The 23,538-nt window shown below is 31.0% G+C and overlaps 1 protein-coding gene across 1 annotated transcript; it reads left to right on the top strand.

Moving 5' to 3' along the window:
- The first annotated feature begins 6,557 nt into the window (after nt 1-6,557).
- Nucleotides 6,558-16,697, top strand: LOC105790895 (putative clathrin assembly protein At5g57200). Its single transcript, XM_052634792.1, has 12 exons — nt 6,558-6,644; nt 6,727-6,799; nt 6,927-7,024; nt 7,335-7,479; nt 8,130-8,260; nt 8,337-8,423; nt 8,541-8,591; nt 8,788-8,857; nt 8,947-9,011; nt 9,130-9,210; nt 9,293-9,405; nt 16,481-16,697. Exons 1-12 carry the CDS (start codon nt 6,558-6,560, stop codon nt 16,695-16,697), a joined length of 1,218 nt encoding a protein of 405 aa, XP_052490752.1.
- Nucleotides 16,698-23,538: the final 6,841 nt, after the last annotated feature.

Here is a 23,538-nt window from a genome sequence, read left to right on the forward strand (position 1 = left end):
CATATGGACCGAGTTCAGTTCAGGGGAATACATTTTCCTATGGCTGCACGGAGATCAAAATCTCACAAAGACATAGGTACGAATGTATCCTGAAAGCGATCCACTATCTGTACGGAGGTGAAGACCTCATGAAGAACTAGTTTCTCACTCCCACTTAAAAGGGTATAACCAAATGGTTATACAAATGCAATATGCAAAAATATGTTGAGAGACTTGAACAAATAAAGAAAATATAGCAAAATAACGCAAACTATAAAAATGAAATACAACGAAAGGATCATAAATTTAAACCAACTTATCAACTTTTAACAAAAAGACAAAAATAATCAACTCGTGGCTTGACTCTTTTATTTTGGGTCCTTAGTGGAGTCGCCAAGCTGGCGAAACCATTTTTTGTGAAAAGAGGTCGACTTGGATTTTGAAAACGAAAATGAATACGGGAGTCGCCACCAATCCTTTTTTTATGAGGTGTGATCGGGTCACCTCAAAAAGTGGTTGCTTTTAATAAACGATTTGATTTTATTAAAACAACGATTTTGGTCCACGAAATTCAAAAAAACGGGTTCGGGAGTCGGTTATATACGAGGAAGGATTAGCACCCTTGTAACGCCCAGAAATTGGTACCTAGTTGATTAATTAGTATCTTAGTGTCGAGAATTGGAAACCTTGAAGAGATTCAAAATACGATCCTTTGTTAAAATGCTGAAATTTTTCGAGAAAATGGCATATTTTGCGTTAATCGAGAAAGATAATTATATCCCATAAATTAGGACACAGTATTTTTAAATTCTTGATTCGAGAATAAATGCCGAAAGATTTATTTATTTGAAGGATATTAAATTCGATTATCTCGGGTTTGGAAAAGAAATCGTGTCCCTAAGTTAGAATACGATCTTTTATTTTCCCAAGATCGCTTCAAAAACTTATGTTTGAAAAGATTCGTGTATTCGGATTTATTGAGAAAATCAAAACCCCGTAAGTTAGGCACAATCTTTTCGGATCTCAAAATATGTAGTTTTACTTGTTTTAAAGTCGTGACTTATGCATCAAATGAGATTAATCTAACACGAAATGGTAGAAATAAGACACGGGGTTAATATGCGTAACAATACAATAATGAATACGATGATGTAAGCATAAATAATACGAGCAACAACAACGAAAATAAGATAAATAAATAAAAAAGGACAAATCAATTATACATAAAATAACAAGTAAATAAACAAATAGAACTAAAATGTTTCTTAAAATAATATTGGACACATAAATAAATAAATATCAAGTAAAACAATAATAACAATAAGGAAAATAAATAAGATTGTAAAAATATAAAAATAATATATGTATGTATATATATAACACAAAGTTTGAAATTAGAAAAAGATATAAATAAGTAAATAATAATAATATTAATAATAGAATAGCAAATAATCTAGAGTTTAAAAAATACAAAAGATATAAGTAATTATATAATAATAATATCTAATAAGATGTAATATATTTAAAATTTAGATATGTAAATATAAATAATAACAATATAATAATAATAATAATACAAAGCTAATAGTATAATATAATAATATAATAGTAATGAATAAGTAAATATAAAAAAATATAAGTATGATAATAACTAGATTAATTAATAAGATAACAAAAATAGGAAGAATGGACTAATTCGGGATAAAAATGAAATTTAAAGCTCAAAGCTATAATAAAATAAACGAAGAAGGACCAAAATGAAAGGGCACGAAAGGGCGGAGGGCCAAATGGGTAATAAACCCGATTTTTAGGCCACGCGTCCCTTCCCTAGGGGTCAAATGAATTGAGGGCCAAATTGAAAACCGAGAAAAAAATGCAAAAAGTCTAAATTGAAACAGACTAAAAATATGGAAGGGCCTAAAACGCAAATAGCCCAAAAGTTAAAAACGTGCTGATCCTCTGGTGGGTCGGGTCGTATGCGTGGGTCTTGGGCAGAACAACGTCATTTTAGGACTATTATGACCAGCTCTAAACGGCATCGTTTAGGGGCCCTATTTAAATCAGATTTTTTTGAAAAAAAATTCATTTTTCTTCTTTTTCCAGAAAAATCAGGGGATTCTCTCTCAATCCCTTTTCCTCCGGTGGTGGTTCGGTTATACTCCGGTGTTGGTTCGGTTATACTCCGATCTATGGGCAACCGTCCGTCCGCCGTCATCCACCACCGTCTGCCGCCGTATACGACGGCCAGAGTTCAGAAAAAAGGCCCATTTTCGACCTATTCGGCCTCCCAAACCTCAATCCTAGGCTAAAATCCCCAAAAAAACCCCTTTGAAATTTAGAAAAGGCGAAGAAAACCTTTCGATTCCACCTTCGTCAGTCGCAACAGAGGTAAAAAAAATTGTGCTTTTTGAATATATCTGTGTATATATGTTCTATTTTTGATAAATATGCAAAGAAGAAAAATGGAAATATACCTTTGTTGTTTTAAAACTATGGTATTTTATTTATGTTTCTTTTTCCTTTCTTTGTATGTAAAAAAATGAAAAATAAAAGGTAGAATAAAAATGAAATGAAACTTAAAACAACAGTAGAAGTAAACCTTTGGGATTTTTCGATTGATATTTTATTCTTTTAATATTCGGTTCCCTGTAGAAAAAATAAATTACATTTTGTTGGGACTTTTATAGCCGATTATGCTACTATTTTCTGCTATCCCATGCTATTTTTGCTTCTGTCTTCTTCTATTTTGTTTTGCAGGGCTAGGCAAGGTCAACGGAGGAGACCTTGCCATTTCGGTGCAAGGTGGCCAGGGGAAGGGTTAGACCTTGGGACGAGGTGCGAGCAGCGCGCCCGAGGAGGAGGTGCAGTGCACATGAAGGCATTAGGGTTTCGGTTGGCTGAAATTTTTTTAAAGTTTTATGGGCTGTTGGGCTGTTATTATTTGAGCCTGTGAATTTGGGCTTGTATTTGGGTCTGCTGGATTTGATGTATTTGGACTTTGTTATTTATTTTTGGGTTTTATTTATGTCTATTTTTGGGTTGAAAGCGCGGGAAAATTTGGGTTATTACAACCCCTTGGTAAAGTTGCTTAGGAAACCCTACACTAACCCCTGTGGAATTAGAAACAAGGTTTTTTGAAGTCCTCCCCCTCCACTAGGAACTATGTACCTCTTGTGATTTCCCCTAGTATATTCTCAACCTATTGAGCTATTAAGTAGCCATCAGCTAGATTCTATTGTTTGAACACCCTACGATATTGACCAATCTCAGGTCTCAGATTACTAACAAATATATGTAAGGCATAAGGTTCTAGAAAATGGAGTTGATTAAATAAACTCACAAATTGATCATGAAACTATTCCACTGTTCTTCACTACTTGAGGGATACCAATTCCTCTATGGGGTCCTAGTAGATCTTAGACCCAAACCTCTCTTTCAATCCTCTAGCATAAGCTTCCCAAGTCAACTGGTGCAAACCTCCTTGCCTTTGAGCAAAGAAATGATGCCAATCTAAGGCCTTTCCCACCAAATGTAGCATGATCATTCGAACCTTAGCATGATCTCCCACACCTTCTACTTCCAGATATTGTTCCAACTTTGACCATCAACCCCTAAAATCCAAGCCATCGAAACGAGGGTAGTCAAACTTGACATGTTTGGCATTTGACTCCAACCCACTTACACGAGAAAACTGGCCCAGATGTGACTGTGGTGATAGTATGATAGGCTTCTTAGAAGGAAAACCAGGAGGAGGTTCCCCTAAAATGCCCTTTCCTATGTTCTGACCCGAACTAGCCACTCCTGTGGCTTGTGGTTGACTCAAAAACTACTCCAAAAATAGAGTACAAATATGAACGCATGCCATTCTTAAATCCCTCTTGAAAGTCCTTAAACCTGGTCTCCATCTTCACATCAATGTCCACTCGAAGTTGTGACATCTCCTTTGCAACTGAGCCATGTCCTCTAGTTTGGTGGTAACTCCTTCATTACCCATGAGGAATGTAGAGGCTCTGATACCTTTGTAATGTGTCGAGCTGAGAAGAAGGTTAGATGATGATGATGATGATGATGATGATGATGATGAAAAAATTATAACATAGAAGAAAAGAGAAATAGAAAAACTAAATCCTCCAATTTCATAACCATCAGCACCTCCCTTATCCATGCTAAAAAGAGAGATAATAACGACTTAGTACAGTCTGTCAAGCTGTTAGCCAACTATGACCATTCACTTAAGAACTAATAACACAGTTTCACTAAACGTTTCTCCCCTAAATACATCATTTGATTAATGCAATTAAAACGTGATTAAAAGTAGAAACATAATTAACGACAATACAAAGTATCAACAGTCAATGAATTTATTCCATAACATCGCCTGAACGATGGCCTCACCAGTTTCGACACGACGCAAGTAAGGACACTACTATTGGCTTTTGAAGAAGAAGAGGTGGTGGTCGATGAAAAGAAAAGCACCGGAAAAGAATAAAAAATTAAGTTGTACAACTAAGAAAAAGAGAAGAGGAAGAAGCTAGGGTTTATGGGCACACATGTATAGGCTGAGGGTTTATGTGCTTTGGTCTGGGCGATATTTGGATTTTAATTAGATAATAAGACATTAACCCAAATAAATTTCAATATGTTTAATAAAGAATTATTCATTAGTTTTATCAAGTTGTTTATGTTTTCATTTATGGCTCATGTTAAATTTGAAATTAATATTTTAATTTTAAAAATGTAAATAGTTAATCATGCTATTGGTTCTCGCATATTTGTGAAGATTTCAAGTTTATTGATACGAAGTACAATGTTCAATTTTTTTGTTTGTAAATCTTTTCACTCTTTCTTTTACATTTGAGATATTATTTTATGAACCCTTCCCACCACATCATTAATAGTCCCTTTTTAATTATTTAATGACATTTTGGAAATTTTTTTCCATATAATTGATACATAATTTTGGTAATTTTTTACCCTAAACCCTAAATCTCAAACTCTAAATATTGAACCTTAAACTCAAACATTAAACCCAAACCCTAAATCTTATCCTTAAACTTAAACCTCGAACCCTGAACTCTGAGTTCATGGTTCGAGGTTTATAGTTTGTGTTTGGGGTTTGGGTTTAGGGCCTCATAATTTAGGATTTAAGGTTTGGGGTTTAGGGTAAAAAAATTCCTAAATTATGTATTAATGATATGGAAAAAAATTATTAAAATGTCGTTAAATAATTAGAAAGGGACCAAGGATGATGTGGTGGGAAGGGTCCGTAAAATAATTGGAAATGGACCATGGATCTTGCTAAGGGGGAGCTTTGGTTGATTGGCTCTTAATTTCTTTGGCTTAAAATTGTTTTGTTCAAAAAATTGGGGGGAGGGGATTTGAAGATGTTACAATGTACTGAAGGAAGTGCCCACTTCCTTCACCACTACGATAAAACATCAACTTGTCATATTTGGAAGATTGACAATTTATTAAGCCAAATCTTTGGGTTGTGTTGATATTGTGGAATGATTTAAGTCCATCAATAGAGATCAATTCATTTGGAGAAAGATATCTAGAAAATTGGATAGAATTGAATCATTTATATCGAATCCCTTGGATCAAGAAAATTGGATCGAATAGATTCTAGAAAACTTGTCTTCTAATAGTACTATCATATTGTATTTAGCTATTTTAGTTACGGTTTAGAAGGGATTGTGATTAATCTTCATTATGTTAGCAAGTCTTAAAATTTTATATAATTGAGAGACTTGTATAGGTTATTGCATTGATTTTTGGGAGCACTTATCTGTTTAATTAGGAACATTATTTTGTGACTGTATTTGTGATTGTAAAACTTTTGTGTGGTTAGTTTTACAAGCTAGTTCTCAAGGAGAGAATTTAGTGGTAAGAGATTTAATCTTTAAAGTACAAGAGTGATGATTCTTCATTGGGGTGTGTTAGAACTAGGACCACTAGTTATATTTGTTTCGAAGATAGTGAATTCAACTCACTGAGTTAGGCTTTACAAGTGTAGGAAAACTGAACTACGTAAACAACCTTGTTGTCCCTTGTTTTCATTATGCTTGTTGCAATTATTATAGCCCACTTTTGCATTCACGTTTGCTCAGATTTCGTTTCTTGTAAACTTAGTAATTGTTTCATCTCAACAATAAAAAACGTAGATAAATGGATTTGAATCAAATTGAATTTTGTGATATCATTTGTTTTTTTTTGGCTTTTCACTTTTTACAGATTGCAATATGTTTAAAAATTGAATGAAATTATTTAAAGATGGTTAAATTACTAAAAGATCTAAATTGACTATTTTTCGTTAGACCTATTTTAGAAAGGGATAGTCATTTTGTTAGCTTCTTTTCTTTTTTTTTTTTTGCGTTTATTTGTTAACAGCAAATCAAAACAAACAAACAAACAAAAAGGTCAAACATATAGAAACATAGTAACTTTATCTGTCTTTTCCGGACAAAAATTGTAGACATTTAATTGATCTTTCTGCCACTGTTAAAATTTTGTATTACAACTTCTTTTTCTTATTTCTTTTTAAGAAATAAGAAAAAGAAGAAGAAAGAAATACAAAGATGGGAACATTGAATACTCTTAGAAAGGCATATGGGGTTCTCAAAGACAAAACCAAGATTGGCCTTGCAAAATTCAACAGTAATTTCAAGCTATATAATTTATTTTCTCTTAATTATTTTTGGGGTTAATTATTAATTGTTTTAATATACAAATTGTTTGATATTCATGCAGGAATTAGACATTGCAATTATAAAAGCCACCAACCATATTGAATCTCCTCCAAAAGAACGGCATGTTCGAAGTTAGTTTTCCATATATAAAGCAATGGCTCTTCTACAAGAGTTTATGTTTATTTTTCTAATACATTTTTTTATTAATGATTCTCATTTGGTAAACGTGTTTTGTTTTCTCATTTGGAATGTTGGTAGAAATATTTGCAGCAACGTCAGTATCACGACCACAAACAGATATAGCATATTGCGTTCAAGCTTTAGCAAAAAGATTATCCAAGACTCGAAGCTGGATTGTAACATTTTTTTACCTTAATTTCCTCTTTTTCTTATATTTTACGTTTTTGGTGTTTTTTCATTAACTATATATACATTCACAAAATTGGTCAATACAAAAATGTTTTTTTTATCGTGGGAATTTTCTTACTTGTTATTGTAAAATAAATTTTTAAATCTTCGAATAAAATAATTTATTTTTCAATGAAAACAAAAGAAATTTTATTTTCATTTAGAATTTTGAAAAAAAATTGCAAATAAATTTTCTTTTCTTTCATTTGCTTATCCTTTTTGGTTTTGGTTTCCATATGGTTTACCAAATGAAAACAGGTTGCTGCAAAGATATTGATAGTTATTCATAGAACATTAAGAGAAGGAGATCCTACCTTCCGAGATGAGCTTCTAAACTACGCTCATAGAGGAAATTTTCTCCAAATATCTAACTTTAAAGATGATTCAAGTCATTTTGGTATGTTGATATTTCTAATGTCATACATCAATTTTTATGTAATTTTTTAATGTAAATTGATTTTGACCCTTAACGCTGAGGTTACAATATTTTAAGTTTATTTCCAGTATATTATCCTTAAAAATTTTATTGGCCTAATAACATAAAAATAATTGAGTTTATTTATATCAAAATTACAATTGAAGCATATAGTTGAATTAAAATCAAAGTTATATAATATATATAAAAATAGATTTATGACACACTTATAATATGGGTGTAACAAATATACTTATTAAAATTTTATATAAAAATTAAATGATGCTTCAATTGTAATGATAAAGTTAAATGTTTCATATGTATGTATGTCTTCTTAGTTCATATTATTTTATGGTTAATTTTTCATTGATTTATAAAATGTAATAGGACAGAAACACTCTCATATAACTTACTTTATATATATATATATATATATATATATAAGAGTTTTAGTAATTTTCCGACTGAATTAGCTCGTGACACCAAGCCAAACAAAAGCTTAAATATAAGTAAACAATAGATTATATAAAATCAAAATTCTCATATTATATCAAATTAATTTACTTATTTTTACTTTAATATTTTTAGTCAACAAATTCTTATAAACTCTAATATGCACATTGGTTTTTTTTTTTTGGGGGATTGTCACACAGCATGGGTTAAGACGTATGCAGTTTTTCTAGAAAAGAGGCTCGATTGTTTCAGAGTGTTACAATATGATATTGAAGCAGAACGGTTGACAAAATTAGCATCCGGTGGCTCAAGCAGGGTTCTTATTTTAGATGTTATAATCAAAGTTAATATTAATTAATTTTAAGATGAATAAATTTTCTTTATTTTTACAGGGACAAAGTAGAAGAATGAGTAGTGAGGAATTAATAGAGCAATTGCCAGCACTACAACAACTTCTTTCTCGTCTTATCGGCTGTCAGGTATTTGTTTTTATTTCTCATTTTAAATTATCGCAGTATACCTTTTTATTATTAAGAAGTTAAAAAATAATTAGTATTCTTTAATACTTTGTTTATATTAATTATAAACTCTTGCAGCCTGAAGGAGCGGCTTCTGATATTTACCTTATCCAATATGCATTAGCTTTGGTATGTGCTCAATACATATCCTTTTTTAAAAAAAAAACTGTATAAAATTAATAACATGTCCATGAAAAGAGGAATTAATTTATTATTTAAGGTTTAAAGGTTATGTATTGTTATTAATCAATAAAATTCAACTTTAAATTTTCTGTTGCATTTTGTATAAACCTTTTCTTGTCTGTATTATATATTGTTAATGCAGGTATTAAAAGAGAGTTTCAAAATATATTGTGCTATCAATGATGGAATTATGAATCTCATTGACGTGGTAGGTTATGTTGTCATTGAGATAAAAATAATAATATTATAAGTTTATATTTCATTATATATTTATGCCAAACTTCTTGTTTCTTTTTTACAGTTTTTAAAATGTCACAAGATGATGCAGTCAAAGCTCTCGGAATATACAAAAGAGCTGGTCAACAGGTTGATAATTTTTTATTCAAAAATACTTTTAATTTTAATATATTACTACTTGGAGTAGAATTTCATTTTATGTTATTTCTTTTTGTTGGAATATATATATTTTTAAAAATGTTCACAGGTAGAAGAACTGGCTGAATTTTATGAATACTGCAAAGGATTAGAACTTGCTAAGAACTTTCAGTTTCCAGCATTAAGACAGGTTAAACTCTTTTATATATATATAAATTATAATGCACATAGTGTCTTACACTTGTTTTTCCAAATGCAATGAGCTGAAGCAGCCCCCACCATCTTTTCTTGCAACAATGGAAGAATATGTAAAAGAAGCTCCACAATCAGGTTCTGTCCAAAATAGAGAAAAACAATGGAATGGCTCTTGCAATTGTTCCGTCAGGTATTTTCAAATATTGCACTTTCATTTATTTGCGAGTTTTTTAAGTTTGATTTTCAATTTCAATAATCTATTTTACAAAAATTGAAAAAGTTAATCTTTTTTCATTTTGTTTCTCATACTTTTTGAAAATAGAGAAAATAACATTATTAGACTTTATTGTTAAATTTGTGACTTGAAAATCAATTATGTAGTAATTTATATGCAAGTAATTAACAAAAATAGTATTTCAATCATTTATATTCAAAAATTAGCAAAATTTAACGATTCAAGTTCATTTGTTTACCACCAATTGGAATAACTTATCGATTCTCATAAAATACGAAGATCAAAATTTGATAAATTAGAGTATAAAAACTCTCTCTATTTTCTTAAAATAGAGAGATGAAATTAAAAATCAAAGTAATGTTTTATCCAGATCAATGGTTTGGTTTTTAAAGATTTAGGTTTCAACTTTTTATTTAAAATCCATAAATTGATCATGTCAACTAACTTTTAATCGCTTTTTATGAAGGAACTAATTTAGCAAGCCATGATTTAAGTGAACAATGGGAACTAGCGCTTTTTACAACACCGAGTAACAACACAACTCATGCGGTAGAAAGTGAATTGGTTAGTTTTCTTTACTCAATGTTCATTATGCTACTAGTATGGGGTAAGGGGTGTGGCGTGTCTCTTTTAGGGCTTAATCTCTTGACCGCATTAGTTGAACTATCGGTTGAATGTCCACATTTAACTTTATAATAGAAAACATTTACCCAAAAGATTGTGTTATTACATCCATTTAGTGGTAATTGTAGTGAATTATTTTGGACATGGGAATGAATTCAATAAGTTATTAGTAGACAGCGTTTATGAAGATGAAGCTATTAGAAGACAAAAACAGCTGACAAATGCAAGATATGGATCTGAAGGGGTATTGTTCAAAACCCATTTCAAGATACATTTATAATGCCCAATCACATTGCAGCACCAACTAATGTACAGATGATGGCAATATTGACTCAACAACAACAATATCCACAACAGTAGCAACCAATGATGATGACGGTACCTTACCAATACCCTCAACAGCTACAAGTGCAATATATGGGTCATTTTAATCCCTTTGGAGAACCTCCTCTTTTTAGCATCCCACCAAATTCAATTTTACTGCAATAAAACCATCCTACATTATTTTAAATGTTATTTTTCCTTGTTTAATTTAATTTATTCATGTATATGTTTTCACTAATGCAAACATTTAATAAATGGTATTTGAAATTATTTGGACCACCGAATAAGTTCGTTGTAATCTTTTAGGCTATATTAAAGTTTTTGTCATGTAACCTGATTCAATCAATTCAAATAAAAATTTTGGATACAATTTATTAATCAATTTTTTTAATAAAATACTACTTTTATAAATGAATCAATGTGTGGTACATGAATCATTTATTACATCCAATAATATGGTGGGGATGTCTTTTATCTAGATTTCATCCATGCTCTTCACTAAACCATGCTCTACAAGAATATGAAAGGCTACATTATTAGCCTTTGAAACGATAAAGTTGTTAGAGGCCTTCTTTCAACAACAAGTGACCCAATCAAAGACAATCATTGCTAGATTTCTTTTTGTACAAAATGCCCATAGAATAACCACTGCAATGGCTACTTTTTTAAACACATTTCCTTTATAGATATTTGAAAGTCATGGTACGAAGCCCTCAAAAAGTTATTTACTCATCCAAGAGTAACCCATTTCCCTCCAAATTACCATTGTCGTAGGACAACCCTAAATATGATGTAATATGGTCTCAATATCCATCGTGCATATGAAATAGCAATCATCAACAATTACCACACCACTGGTAGTGTGGTATTAGCCTCCATCCTATATATTGAGGTTGCTTACAATTCCTTTTAATTAATTGAATTTCTATGGGTTATAAGTTCTCTCATTTGCTACAGGGTTTTGTTAAAACACTAAATGAAAAGCTTGTTAGAAACTTTGATTGTTATACTTCATTGTTGAACTTTATGTTAAAACATGAACCACAACAAGTTTTCTATGACATTCAAAGTAGTTTGTGTTCGTGATCTTTTCTTGTAAATGCTTAATGTTTTTTTATTTATTAAAGGATGTATTAAGTAGCAAATGCAAGATATTTAATGTACAAAATGAACTAGATAAAGTTTGGATAATGTCTAATCTTTTGTAGGAATTTTGTAATGTGTGAAAATTGGATAAAGTTGGGCAGTTCACTTGTGTATCAAATAACATTTTGAATTTAAAGTTAAGTATTTCAAAATTGGAGCTTTATCTTGCATAAATCAAGTTCGAAATTCAAGCTAGTAGATTGCTTATCTTCTTGAGATAAGCTAGAAAAAAGTAGCCTATAAATATAACTATTGCAAATGATGAAAGCAATTTTTTTTTTTTTTGTGATTTATTTGTACTTTTCAAGAGTACATTCTTTGAATTACTTGAGGCATTCTTCTAAGCCTTTTACTCTCGATTTATTTAGATATTATTTGTAAAGAGATTTCATTTGTAAAAGAGATTTTTGAGTGAGTAATTGTAAAAATTTAAAGGTAACTTTAAGGTTGTAATCATCCATTAGAGTGAAGGTAGACAAAGCTTAAATAAATAGTTGTATCGAATTAATTGTTGAGTAAAATCATTCCTTAATATAAGCTCTACAGAGGTATGACTGTTGAATCTAAGTTGTGTTAACACAATTGGTATCTTTCTACTCTTTACTTTATTACTTAATTCACACAATAGTATCGTTGCATTCTTTGTTATAGCAACAAAATTGACACAAAACTTCATCAAAGGTAAACTATGAGTACTTTTTCAATTGGTATTAGAGCAGAGCAGATTTTAAACATACTTGAAGAAGATCCTGAGCTCACTTAGCTAACATAGAATCCATGAAGGAAGGTAGTTCAATCACTTGAGTACTGTTGATACTTGGTTCATTAAACTATTCATAGTGGAAGCCGACTTTCATCATGTCGATAAATGAAAGGGCTTGGAAGGCTTTAAAAGATGGATGGACTCGACCAACAACCATGGCTACTGATGGCACCATACTTTTAAATAAGAGAAGTAAATACACAGCTAATGAAGTGATAAATGCACATAGCCATTCAAAAGTCTTAAACATAACATAGCCATTCAAAAGTCTTAAACATAACATTCAATGAAGTTGATATGGAGCAATTTAATATCATCTCAATGTGTGAGTCAGCAAAGGAAGCATAGATAATATTGCAAAATCAACATTAAGGAAATGATGTCATACACATGTCAAAACTTCAGATTCTAAAAACCAAGTTTGAAAATTTTAAAATGCATGAAGATGAAAATTTTCTAAGTTTTATGCACATTTATGTGAAATTTATAAGGAAGCATTTTGTCTTGTAAACATTTCTCTAATGTTAAACTAGTGCATGAAGTTATGTGATTCTTACTAAAGAGGTTTGCTATTAATGTTACATGAATTGAGGAAGCTAAAAATGTCACCACACTCAGGAGTGACAAGCTCATAGGTTCATTTAGAACCTTTGAAATGAATATAAAGGAGACTAAAATAAATAAGATCAAACCTAAAAAGTATATTGCTTTCAATGTTTAGAAAGATGTTACACTAAAAAAATTCAACAGTTGGATCCATTGTTGAAATTAAAAAGCAATTGGATTAACTTACAAAGTATTTTAACAGGGCCACTAAAAAAATTCTCTAAAAATGGAAATGAATTCAAATGTTGTAAAGGACGGTAGTCAAAACAAGATCCATCTAGAGAAGAGTTCTCAATCAAAGGGGAAAATTAAAGGCTATAAATGCAAGGTCCTTGGACATATTCAATCCAAATGTCCTAACATAATCAAAAAGCAAAAGTCATTTGCAATAACTTGTAGTGATGAAGAAATGTTTCTAATTTAGATAAACTAAGAAACTATGTTGCACTTGTTGCATCTGTTGAAAATCATGTTGCAATAGAGTTCAAAATAATGACAAAGTTAGATTCAAATAATGACAATGTACCCTTTGAATCGCTAGAGGAAGCTTACTACTATATGTTGAAGAAATGAGAAATGGTATGCCTGATTAATGAGTCTTCAAGGGAAGAAATTACTATGCTCAAAGAAGAGAATACAAAGCTCAAATTGATTATCAAATAACAAGATGATGTGATTACTGAAAAAATGTGACTCTAAAAGCAACCAAAAATAATTAAATGATGCCAAAGTTGTGTTGAAGAGATTTGAAGGCTAAAATGAGAAGCTTCATGAAATTTTGACATCTACAATATTCGAACTAAGCCATAAAGGATTCAGTTACACTTACAATGTTAAGAAAATTTAAATATTTTACAATCCTTATTAAAGCTAAAGTTGTATGTTCTTCCTTTGAGAATGTGAATAAGAGATATAGAAGATTTATTTGTCACAATTATTAGATAGAAGGGCACATTAAACCTTCCTACTATAGAATTATGAGTGACTATGACTAGCAATTTCAAGCTATTAAATATAACGTTGCAACAACAAATTTGACAGGAAGATTTCGATAAAAGCATATTTGGGTGAAAAAAGATCAACCACTTTTTAGTTATAATGATCAAAAAAATATCAATGGTCAAGAGAAACATAAAATTGCAACTCATATAAATCGTATTGAAGATATATCTAATATTAAACATACTCTATCTAGATTTCATGGAAAAGACCCCTATTATTCTATGAGTTACAACCCCTATTATTGATGATGTAGCATTTGATCTCATCCCTTCTAAATAATTTTATGCAATCTAGTAAGACGTAAATAGAGTAAGGGAGAGTAATAGCGTTGAATTGGTGTTAATGGTTACTTATACTATGTCTTATATTTATGTTAACTATGGTTGACTTATTTGTGTTTTTTTGAGATGATAAGATTTGACATAATGGTTGAATTTGTTTGGCAAGTTTTTATCAAATTTGGTTTCTAGCAAGATCTAACGGTGAATAAAATTACATGTTAAAGGGAGATGAATTTTATTGTTGATCTTATTTTGGGAATGTTTGGTGATCAAGTGACTATACTTCCACATGACAAATTTGATTTATAACATCTAAAATATCAGGACTGAGCTCTCATTTATTATATATCATCACGAAAACTACTTATCAAGTGCTCGTCCAATGACTTTATCATAAATGTGTTACCCTTATAAAATATCCTTAATATCTTTAGGATGAATTTGTTCTCCCAATATGATCATATTTTATCTCAAGGTAATCATTGCATCTTCCTTCATCAAGTGCTTGCTTTTTCCAGTGTTAGAGCTTTTATACTCCTGCCAACAGCTTACTGGATTCTCTATTTTTCAAACTTAGACCTCCTAATTTCTGCTCCATGTAGAGCTTACCGTAACCATCCTGTCTTTGGAGTAACGAAGAAGATGAAATAAGGGAAGAAAATGAAATAGAATTGAGATGAATCATCTCCTGAAAGTCACCTCTTAGCTATTTATAGCCCTTATCGTACGGTCTCCAATTGTGTAAAATCCATGCTTTGACAATCATTATGTTTCCCACTTAAAAGTTAGCTGGTTTAAATCCAACCAAACTGACCTTGGATTTCAACCAAATCCTAAATTGGTTATTTAATCCTCCCGAATTTCCAGTAAAGATCACCAAATTATGCCTTCTTTCAATTTAATCCTTCAACTATTTCTAAATTTCCTGACCAAATGGAAATCGAGTGTGACATTTACTATAACTGCCCGTTTTCAATGAATCAAAACAATGGTTTTGGGACCACAAATTTGAGGCCGAAAGAAAATTTATTTTAAATTTTTTATGGTCTACATTATGATAGAAATATCATATAAAATTTTCATTAAGAAATTTTACCGATTACATGTTTAATTTGATAAAAAGGACCAAATTGCACAAAATGCAAAAGCTGACTTTTTGTAGCTAAAGGGATCAAATAGCTATGGGATTCAAAATTGGAGGTCCTTATATGGAAAGTAGGCCATTTAGAGGAGTTAGTAGATAAGGATGATTATTCATCATTGGAAATTTAATAAAAGTAAAGGATTAATTTCAAAAGATGGTAAAATAATGATAATAAAAGAAATAAATAATTAAATTAAGTCATTTTCATCATCTTTCCTAAATCAAAATACATGGAAACCCTAGTTATGAAGCTTGAAGATAGACAAGCTTATTTTGCTTAATTAGGTGAGTAATCTTGTCCCGTTTTAATGATTTTTATGTTTCTGAAATCGTAATAGCTTAATCTAGCTATCTCGAGGATTAATTTGTAAAACTATCAAAGTATTAGGGTTTTTCCATGGATGAATATAGTTGAATTATGAAGTTTTATGGTAGAAAATGAAATGTTGTTGATAAATAAACGTCTGTACAGAGAATTTTGATGAAATTATGATTTAGGGACTAAATTGTAAAGATGGAAAATGCATGAAAATTTTCTAAATTTTGTGAAATACATGGGCTGCTACTGTGATACATGAAAATTGGCTAGACTTGGAATAAGGATTAAATTGTATGAATTTCATTTCCCGAGTCTAGGTATAAAATCGTAACTAATTAAAAGTATAAGGCAAAATAGTAATTTTTCCAAAGATGTGTGTTGGACTGAATTGAATGTTAATCGTATTAAATTGAGCTAAATTCATTCGTATAGATCTGGATGGACACAATACGGAGTTAGATCGAGGGAAAGAAAAGTATCGGATTAGTAGATTACAAACCTACGAACACATATCGAGGTAAGTTCGTGTAACTAAAATGTATGTTTATATGTTTAAATTGAATATTATGTTTTTGAAATGTATACTTACCCTGTATAAATATAGTTGACATATCCAAAGATATCTGACAAGTACCAAGTCCCATTTGAACCTAAAAAATTCGATGGATACAAATGACATTGTCATTAAGGGTTCCCGATTGGTTGTGTTCCTGCATGTGCTGCAGACACACCACAGCTCTTATGAGTGTCCCGATATTTGGCTCTCTCGAGCTTCCCATTATTTGGCTCTCTGGAGCTTCTCGATAATTGGTTCTTATGAGCTTCCCCATTAATGGCTCTTCGGAGCTTCCTGATATTGGCTCACATAAGCTTCCCAAATTTGGCTCTCTTGAGCTTCCCGTTTACTACTCTTATGAGCTTCCCAATGTTTGGCTCGCAAGAGCTTCCCATTACATGGCTCACATGAGCTTCCCGTTGTATGGCTCAAAAGAGCTTCTTGATTTCATGCTCGTATGGGCATACTTGTATATGAATTGATGGATTACAAATTTGTACACATCGTGTGTAATACTCGTGTATCCAACGATATTTTAAATGGTTCAATGGGCAATGTTCTGTTATAAGAAAATGTGAATCTAATATGAATTGTTATCTATATATACATGAAAATCACATGGAAATGATAGTACATGATATATGGAAATATTAGACGGGTGAGACAAGTATGAAACTTGTTTGGTGACTTTATTCATCCATGATTAAGGGTTATTATATGATATTACATGATATATGTGCTTAGGCTTTTGGCCAAGTTGTTTGGAATATGTTTTGTATGCTTATCTTATATGTGAAATAATGATAAGTTAAATTCCGTGTAATACGAACTTACTAAGCATTAAATGCTTACTCTGTTTTATTTTTCTTGTCTTATAGTAACTCAGAAACTCGTTAAGGTTGGAAGCTGGTCGGAGCTACATCACACTACCCATCAGCCTTTTTGATACATTTAGTAAATCAATTTTGGTTATAATGGCATGTATAGGTTAATTTAGCCATTGATGGTATGTAAATGTTTTGTTGTGATTAGCCATTTCAATGGCTTAAGTTTGATACATTTTGATATATAAGTATATGGCATTATCATGGTTAATGTGTGTTTTGGTATGATTGAATGATGGTTAACTAATAGGCATATTGAGGCATGGTTTGATTTGGTATATTTGGTACAAATATGTTTATATATGTAATTGATCAATTTGATAAGCATAAATACTTGGTCATATATGATGATATGTCATGCATAAGACTTGGTTAGGCTTGATTTGAATGCTTTGTTGTGGTTTGTTAATGTGTTAAGTGTTAATGTAGGTGGAAGACAAATTGGGAAAGAAATGTGGCTAGAAAAATGTCTTATTTCATCCACACGGGCAGAGACATGGGCGTGTGTCTCAGTTGTGTGTGACACACGGCCAGGTAGCACGGCCATGTGTCCCCTGTATTTTAAAATTTTCACAAGTCAGTATAGTTAAAATTTGTTCACACGGCCTAGCATATGGGTGTGTGGTTTGGCCGTGTGTCCCTTGTATCATTTAAATTGCAAAACAGAATACTCAAATTATTCACACGACTTAGCACACGGGCATGTGGCTTGACCGTGTGACCCCTATACCTTATTTATTTGTCTATCAATTACAACATTATTTAGTTATGAAGTCATTCCACTAAAGTATCATGACTGAGCTCTCATTTATTATATATCATCACGAAAGCTACATATCAAGTGTTCATCCAATGACCTTGTCATAAATATGTTACCCCTAAAAAATATCATTAATCTCTTTGAGATAAATTTGTTCTCCCAATATGATCCTGTTTAATCTCATGGTAATCATTTCATCTTCTTTCATGAAAAGCTAATTACTATCAAATAGTAATTAAATCATTTATCACTAAGAAAAATGACTCGTGGTCACGTTACGTTTCATCTATCATGTATCATTGAAAAGATATCATTTACCCTTTTATTGGGCTATGAATTCCATTGTTGTGGAATGATCTACATGTTGCAGAAGTCATATATCCAACATATAAATTTTCAGTTCCTTATCTATTTGAATTCAAGCTTTCATTTACATCAAAATATACGAGTCACACATACACAGTCCATCATCCACTTAGGATTAAAGTATATCACACTATGAACATGACAAATAAATAAATTCATAAATTGATATATGATCTATTCTACTTGGGTCTTGTCAATGTACTATCATTCAATTCAGTTGCATTTATATCTTTATCTTTGAGGAGACATTCGCTCTGATACCCAAGATAATGTATATCCCCAAGTGGACTTGATAGACAAGATATTAGTCTTTTAATTGGTTTTCTTAATTCTGATTAGACTTAAATTATCTACTAATATAAGTTGTCGTTACGTATTACGATCTGACCACGTAATATCGCTTAGTATTAGTTAAACCCTAAATAATCAATTAGCCAATATTTGCTTTCATTTTGCTTTACATGCAAAAATTATTGAGGACAATATATAAAGATATTGATGATTCTAATGGATATTTTACTTTACCAATTTGTTTGAAAAATTACAAATCCATATAAACAAAACCACTTCACTAAGAGCATTAGATCCCAACAATTGCTTCTCTGCTAAATTTAGGTTGAAAGGTTCTTTTTCATTAAATTGTTTAATATATGGTAGTTTTGCATATTTCAGCTGGCCAATCTACGATTATTTGATTGCATTCTGCTCCTCTAGGTACCTTTGTGAGAAAGTTGATGCATGTTACTTCAAGGAAGTAAGTTTTTTGTTATTTTTATGCTTGTATTCTATGTGCAAGTTTAAAATAAGTTACCATTCCATTTTTAAATTGTTCGAAATTGTACGAAATTTTATATTTTAATATGATTAATTAATTCTAATTCTTAACATTAAAAACATGATATAATGAATTCAAAACTTTAATTGCCATACTCATACTTTAACATTGGGATCAAACCTTCTACGTAGATTTCATGGATATTTGAGCTATTAATTATGCCTCTTTATTAATAAGGAATATGTTACATGTTGGCCAAATTACATTTGAAAAGGTGGGGAAGATTTTCGAGACAGAAGACTAGGAGGAGTTCCTAGTAATTTGTTTTGAAACCTCAATACAAGTCTTAAATGAGAATTTGTAGTTAGTGTAAGAAAAAATTTATTTATAATACTTCTGATTAGATTTAAATTGCCAAGCACCAACATACAAAGATTGCATCATCAATCTATCCATATGGAGAAAATTGCCCCCTCCACAAGTTTTGTGGCTAATGACTCGTGACCTCTGAGCCAAGGTTCAAGAGCTAACTACACAAGTTTAGCTAAGAATAGTTATGCATCTACCATCGTAGGCCGTTGATGATCATTCCTCCCAATATAATGTTAGAGCTATTAATGCGACTCCAAGATGAAGTCTTGTGATAGCCTAATTTTCCTCTTTCCATCAAAAAGAAAGGGGAGAGAATAAGAGAAAGTTCTCAATTCTTCTACTTGTAATAGGCTACAAAAAAAAGACAGAGAGAAATGAGAAAACCTCCTTGTAGTTGAGAGCCTCCATTAACCTCCTTGTAGTTGAGAGCCTCCATTGCCATTTCATGGAGAAATAACTAATTTTAGAAAGCGATCCTTGTCCTAAACTCATCTGGCACCAATTGCCTATTAAATTAGTCACAATTATTAGAAGGGGTAGAGCTCTAAAAAGTTCTTAAGCTTTCAATTTAGTGTTAAAAGAAGAGAGAAGTGTCTATTTTATGCATCAATGAATTTTAGTTGAATAACTGTTATTAAATGTGTATTGAATATTTAATTTTTTTGAAGTTAGAGATCAGAAAATGGATAAATGGAGTACAAAAGGTAAAGAAAAGCTAGTGGATTGAAGTTTGGTGCGGTGAACCTAGTGTTTTGGAAGCTTATCAACGTAAGTGCTTATTAAATTTTGATGTGTTTTATGATCTATAACTAGGAAATTAATGAGAGTTTAATGTGCTTAAGAATTAAATGATGAAAAGTGGCTTAGTGTGAGAATTTAATTGATTGCAATTGATAATGTAATTATGATTAGAAATGACAATGTATTTAAAATAAGACATGAAAAGAGATAAAAGAACATGTTATTCAATGATTAATAGATCATGTTCATGTATGAGAAACGGAATAATAATAATAATAATGAAAAGTTGATAATTGACAAAAGAGATTTAGAAATGATATGCTTGTAGTCAAAATATAAACGAATAGATTATAGCCATGAAAGCTCAAGTAAGGAACCTTGAATGGAGATCGTTATAATGAAATTTTGTGACTACTCGTGTTTTTATTGAACTTAGAGCTTAAATTGAATTTGATTTTCTCTTATGAAAGCTAAGTTAATGTTAATCATGATTTAATTAAAAGTGTTATTGATTTTCTTAAAACAATGTTTACACCAAGCAATTACCAAATAAAATGTATTAACATTTTTTAATCATGTAATACCTTGATAAATCATAATATGAGGTTTTCAAATATAGATGGTATGCCATTAGTACTATAGCAGTACCACATTTTACCATAATTTGATCAATTTAAGCTTTTGATATGCCTTAGGATCATTTTCGAGTCTTATACGGGTTTATTGTAGCCTTTAAAATGATATAAAGAGGAACAGGGACTAAAGTGAAAATTTTTCAAAATTTTGGGGTGATGTCGCAACGTGGTTCCTCCGTTGTTGTGACGAGAATCCTATTTTTCATGTTTTACCATATTTCAAGTTTTTTTAACATCCAAGTCCTTTTTCAAAGCTCAAAATTTAATCAATTCAACTCATTTCATATATATCATTCACATTTACCCATTTATAATCTCAAGTCCACATAACAAAACATTATATTCAATCAAAGATGGCAAAGCTATTAAAATTAACACAATTGTCGAAGTTTTACAAATAAGTCTATTAAAGGACTTACACTTACAAATACAATTTACTTTTCTACATACCTTAACTATTGTCAACATATAGCAATCAATTTATCAATTAGAACTACCATAATTCATTTTATAATCATCACTCACTTAGTACCTTAACAATATATTTGAACTTCTCTTATGTATTAGCAAATCTATTATTTGCAACAACTTAGCAATATCACTCTTCTATCATTTTTCCCTTCTTCTCATGTCTGCTCCACTTCCTTTATTTTTATATTGTAATAGCCCAAATTTGAGGTTATTGGAACAGTGGTTTCGGGACCACAAATCCGAGGAGGAAAATTTTATTTTTATTATATTTCTATAACCTACAATTGCACGGAAAGATTTCGTGAAAATTTCGTTGAAAAATTTTGACGTTTGGGCACTCAATTTAGTCAAAAGGACTAAATTGTAAAAAGGGAAAAAATTGAGTTCTAAATGTTAGAGGTATCCAATTGTTACGAAATTTTAAATTGGAAGTCTTTATATGGTAATTAGACCATTAGTTAAGTTGGTGGACAAAAAAATGGACATGGTTAGGCATGTTTCCAAAGTTTTTCATTAAGGACATTTTAGTCATTTAGTTATTAAAATGAATTAAAAACAAAATTAAAAGCCAGTTTTTGATCATCTTCTTCATTAGGCTGAATTTAGAAAGGGGAGAAGCCATAGTTAGGGTTTTCAAGCTTCCAAGCTCCATAAGCAAGAAGAACGAAACTCGAGATTAGACAAAGGAAAGAATAAAGTTGAAGGCTAAGTTGGTGAATTTGGCTATATTTTGTACCAAGGTAAGTTTACGGAAAATAAATACAATATTTCAATAACTATTATTAATATTGTTCTTTTCCAGCAATTATGCTTTTATTTTATTAATTTATTTAATGTTGACTCAAGTATGAGATGTTAGAGAATCTGTGTTAAAAAGCCCCGTTGAAACATGAGGAATGTATCGGATACAAATGTCATGACATTTGGGTAAAGAGGTACCATGTAAGACCATATCTTGGACATGACGTTGGCACCGAGATGAGAGGTCCCATGTAAGACCATGTTTGGGACATGGCGTTGACACCGAGATGAGAGGTCACATGTAAGATCATGTTTGGGACATGGCGTTGGCACCAAGATGAGAGGTCCCCCCGTAAGACCATGTCTGGGACATGGCATGGGCACCAATATGAGAACATCCCATGTAAGACCATGTCTGGGACATGACTTTGGCATGTTATTATCAGAAAAGACCCAAGCATCCTTATTATTCCAACGTGGCTCAACGGGCTAGTAAACGATTCATGTTAATGAAAGTTCATTTAAAAGCATAAATGGCAAGCTCAAATGAGTTATAAGAGTTAAGAACTTACTATATTATCATTTGATACTCAATGTTTCAGCAAGAGAGGAATAAGTTACGATCATGAGTTAACTAAGTAAACCAACAAGAGAACGAGAATGAGATTAAATAAAGTGTAAACTAGAGATCTTGACATTTGAGTTTAATTATTTGTGTTAAATGTTGTTATTTATTTGCTAGTAAACATACTAAGCTTATTCTTATTTCTGTTATTTTTCTTTCTCTTATAGTATCGTAAAGCTACTTTCGGGAAATTAAAGACGTCGGAGATCGTCCACACTATCAACGACAACAACTCGGTATTTTATGATGAACCATGTTGGGGTTATGGCATGTATAGGGACTTAGTTATTTTGAATGTTTGTATTTATGATTTTTCTAAAGAATGATATGTAAGTATTTGATGATGAATGGTTGTTAAAATGGCTAAGCATGAAGGTGTTTGTTGTTACAAATGTTTAGGTAATAAATCATGCATAGAAATCATGAAAGAGTAAAATTTGCAAAGAAACAGATTTCAAGCAGCAACAGTGACGTCAATTTGAAAAATCACCTAGGATAGTATAAAATGAATTAGCAGATAAATTATAATCTTATTGAGTCTACTTTCATAGAAAAATAATGGTGTAGCAAAATGAATTTTATATTTTATGATATGTGAATTTTAGTGAGACAGGGTCAGAACTATTTTTTGGAGTCCTCTATTCTGAGTTTAGAAAATCATTAAAAAATTTTAAAAAAATGGTTATAAGTTTTAGTTTATATGTCTAGATTCCTTATTGAGTCTATGTTCTGTAGAAACAAGTTAGAACACCATATGAAAATCCTACAATGAGAAAGCTTATTTTTAGTAACAAGAGGTCAGGATAGTCGAGTGGTGAAATAGGGGAGACTTTAACTAATAAACTGTACTAATTTGCTGAACCAAAAATTCTAAAACATTTATGGTAAGAAGACATATGAGTCTAGTTTTAGGTAAAATTTACAAATTTAAATTTCGAATTTCGTAGCTCAAG

This window comes from Gossypium raimondii, chromosome 8, assembly GCF_025698545.1.
Source record: "Gossypium raimondii isolate GPD5lz chromosome 8, ASM2569854v1, whole genome shotgun sequence".
Lineage (NCBI taxonomy): Eukaryota > Viridiplantae > Streptophyta > Magnoliopsida > Malvales > Malvaceae > Gossypium > Gossypium raimondii.

What these genes read in the sequence shown, in the direction of transcription:
- LOC105790895 (XM_052634792.1), top strand. Translation starts at nt 6,558, where the DNA reads ATGGGAACATTGAATACTCTTAGAAAGGCATATGGGGTTCTCAAAGAC. An exon ending in ACAAAAGAGCTGGTCAACAG is followed by an intron (nt 9,012 to 9,129) that starts GTTGATAATTTT and finishes AAATGTTCACAG; the next exon opens with GTAGAAGAACTGGCTGAATT. An exon ending in TCTTGCAATTGTTCCGTCAG is followed by an intron (nt 9,406 to 16,480) that starts GTATTTTCAAAT and finishes GGTTCTTATGAG; the next exon opens with CTTCCCCATTAATGGCTCTT.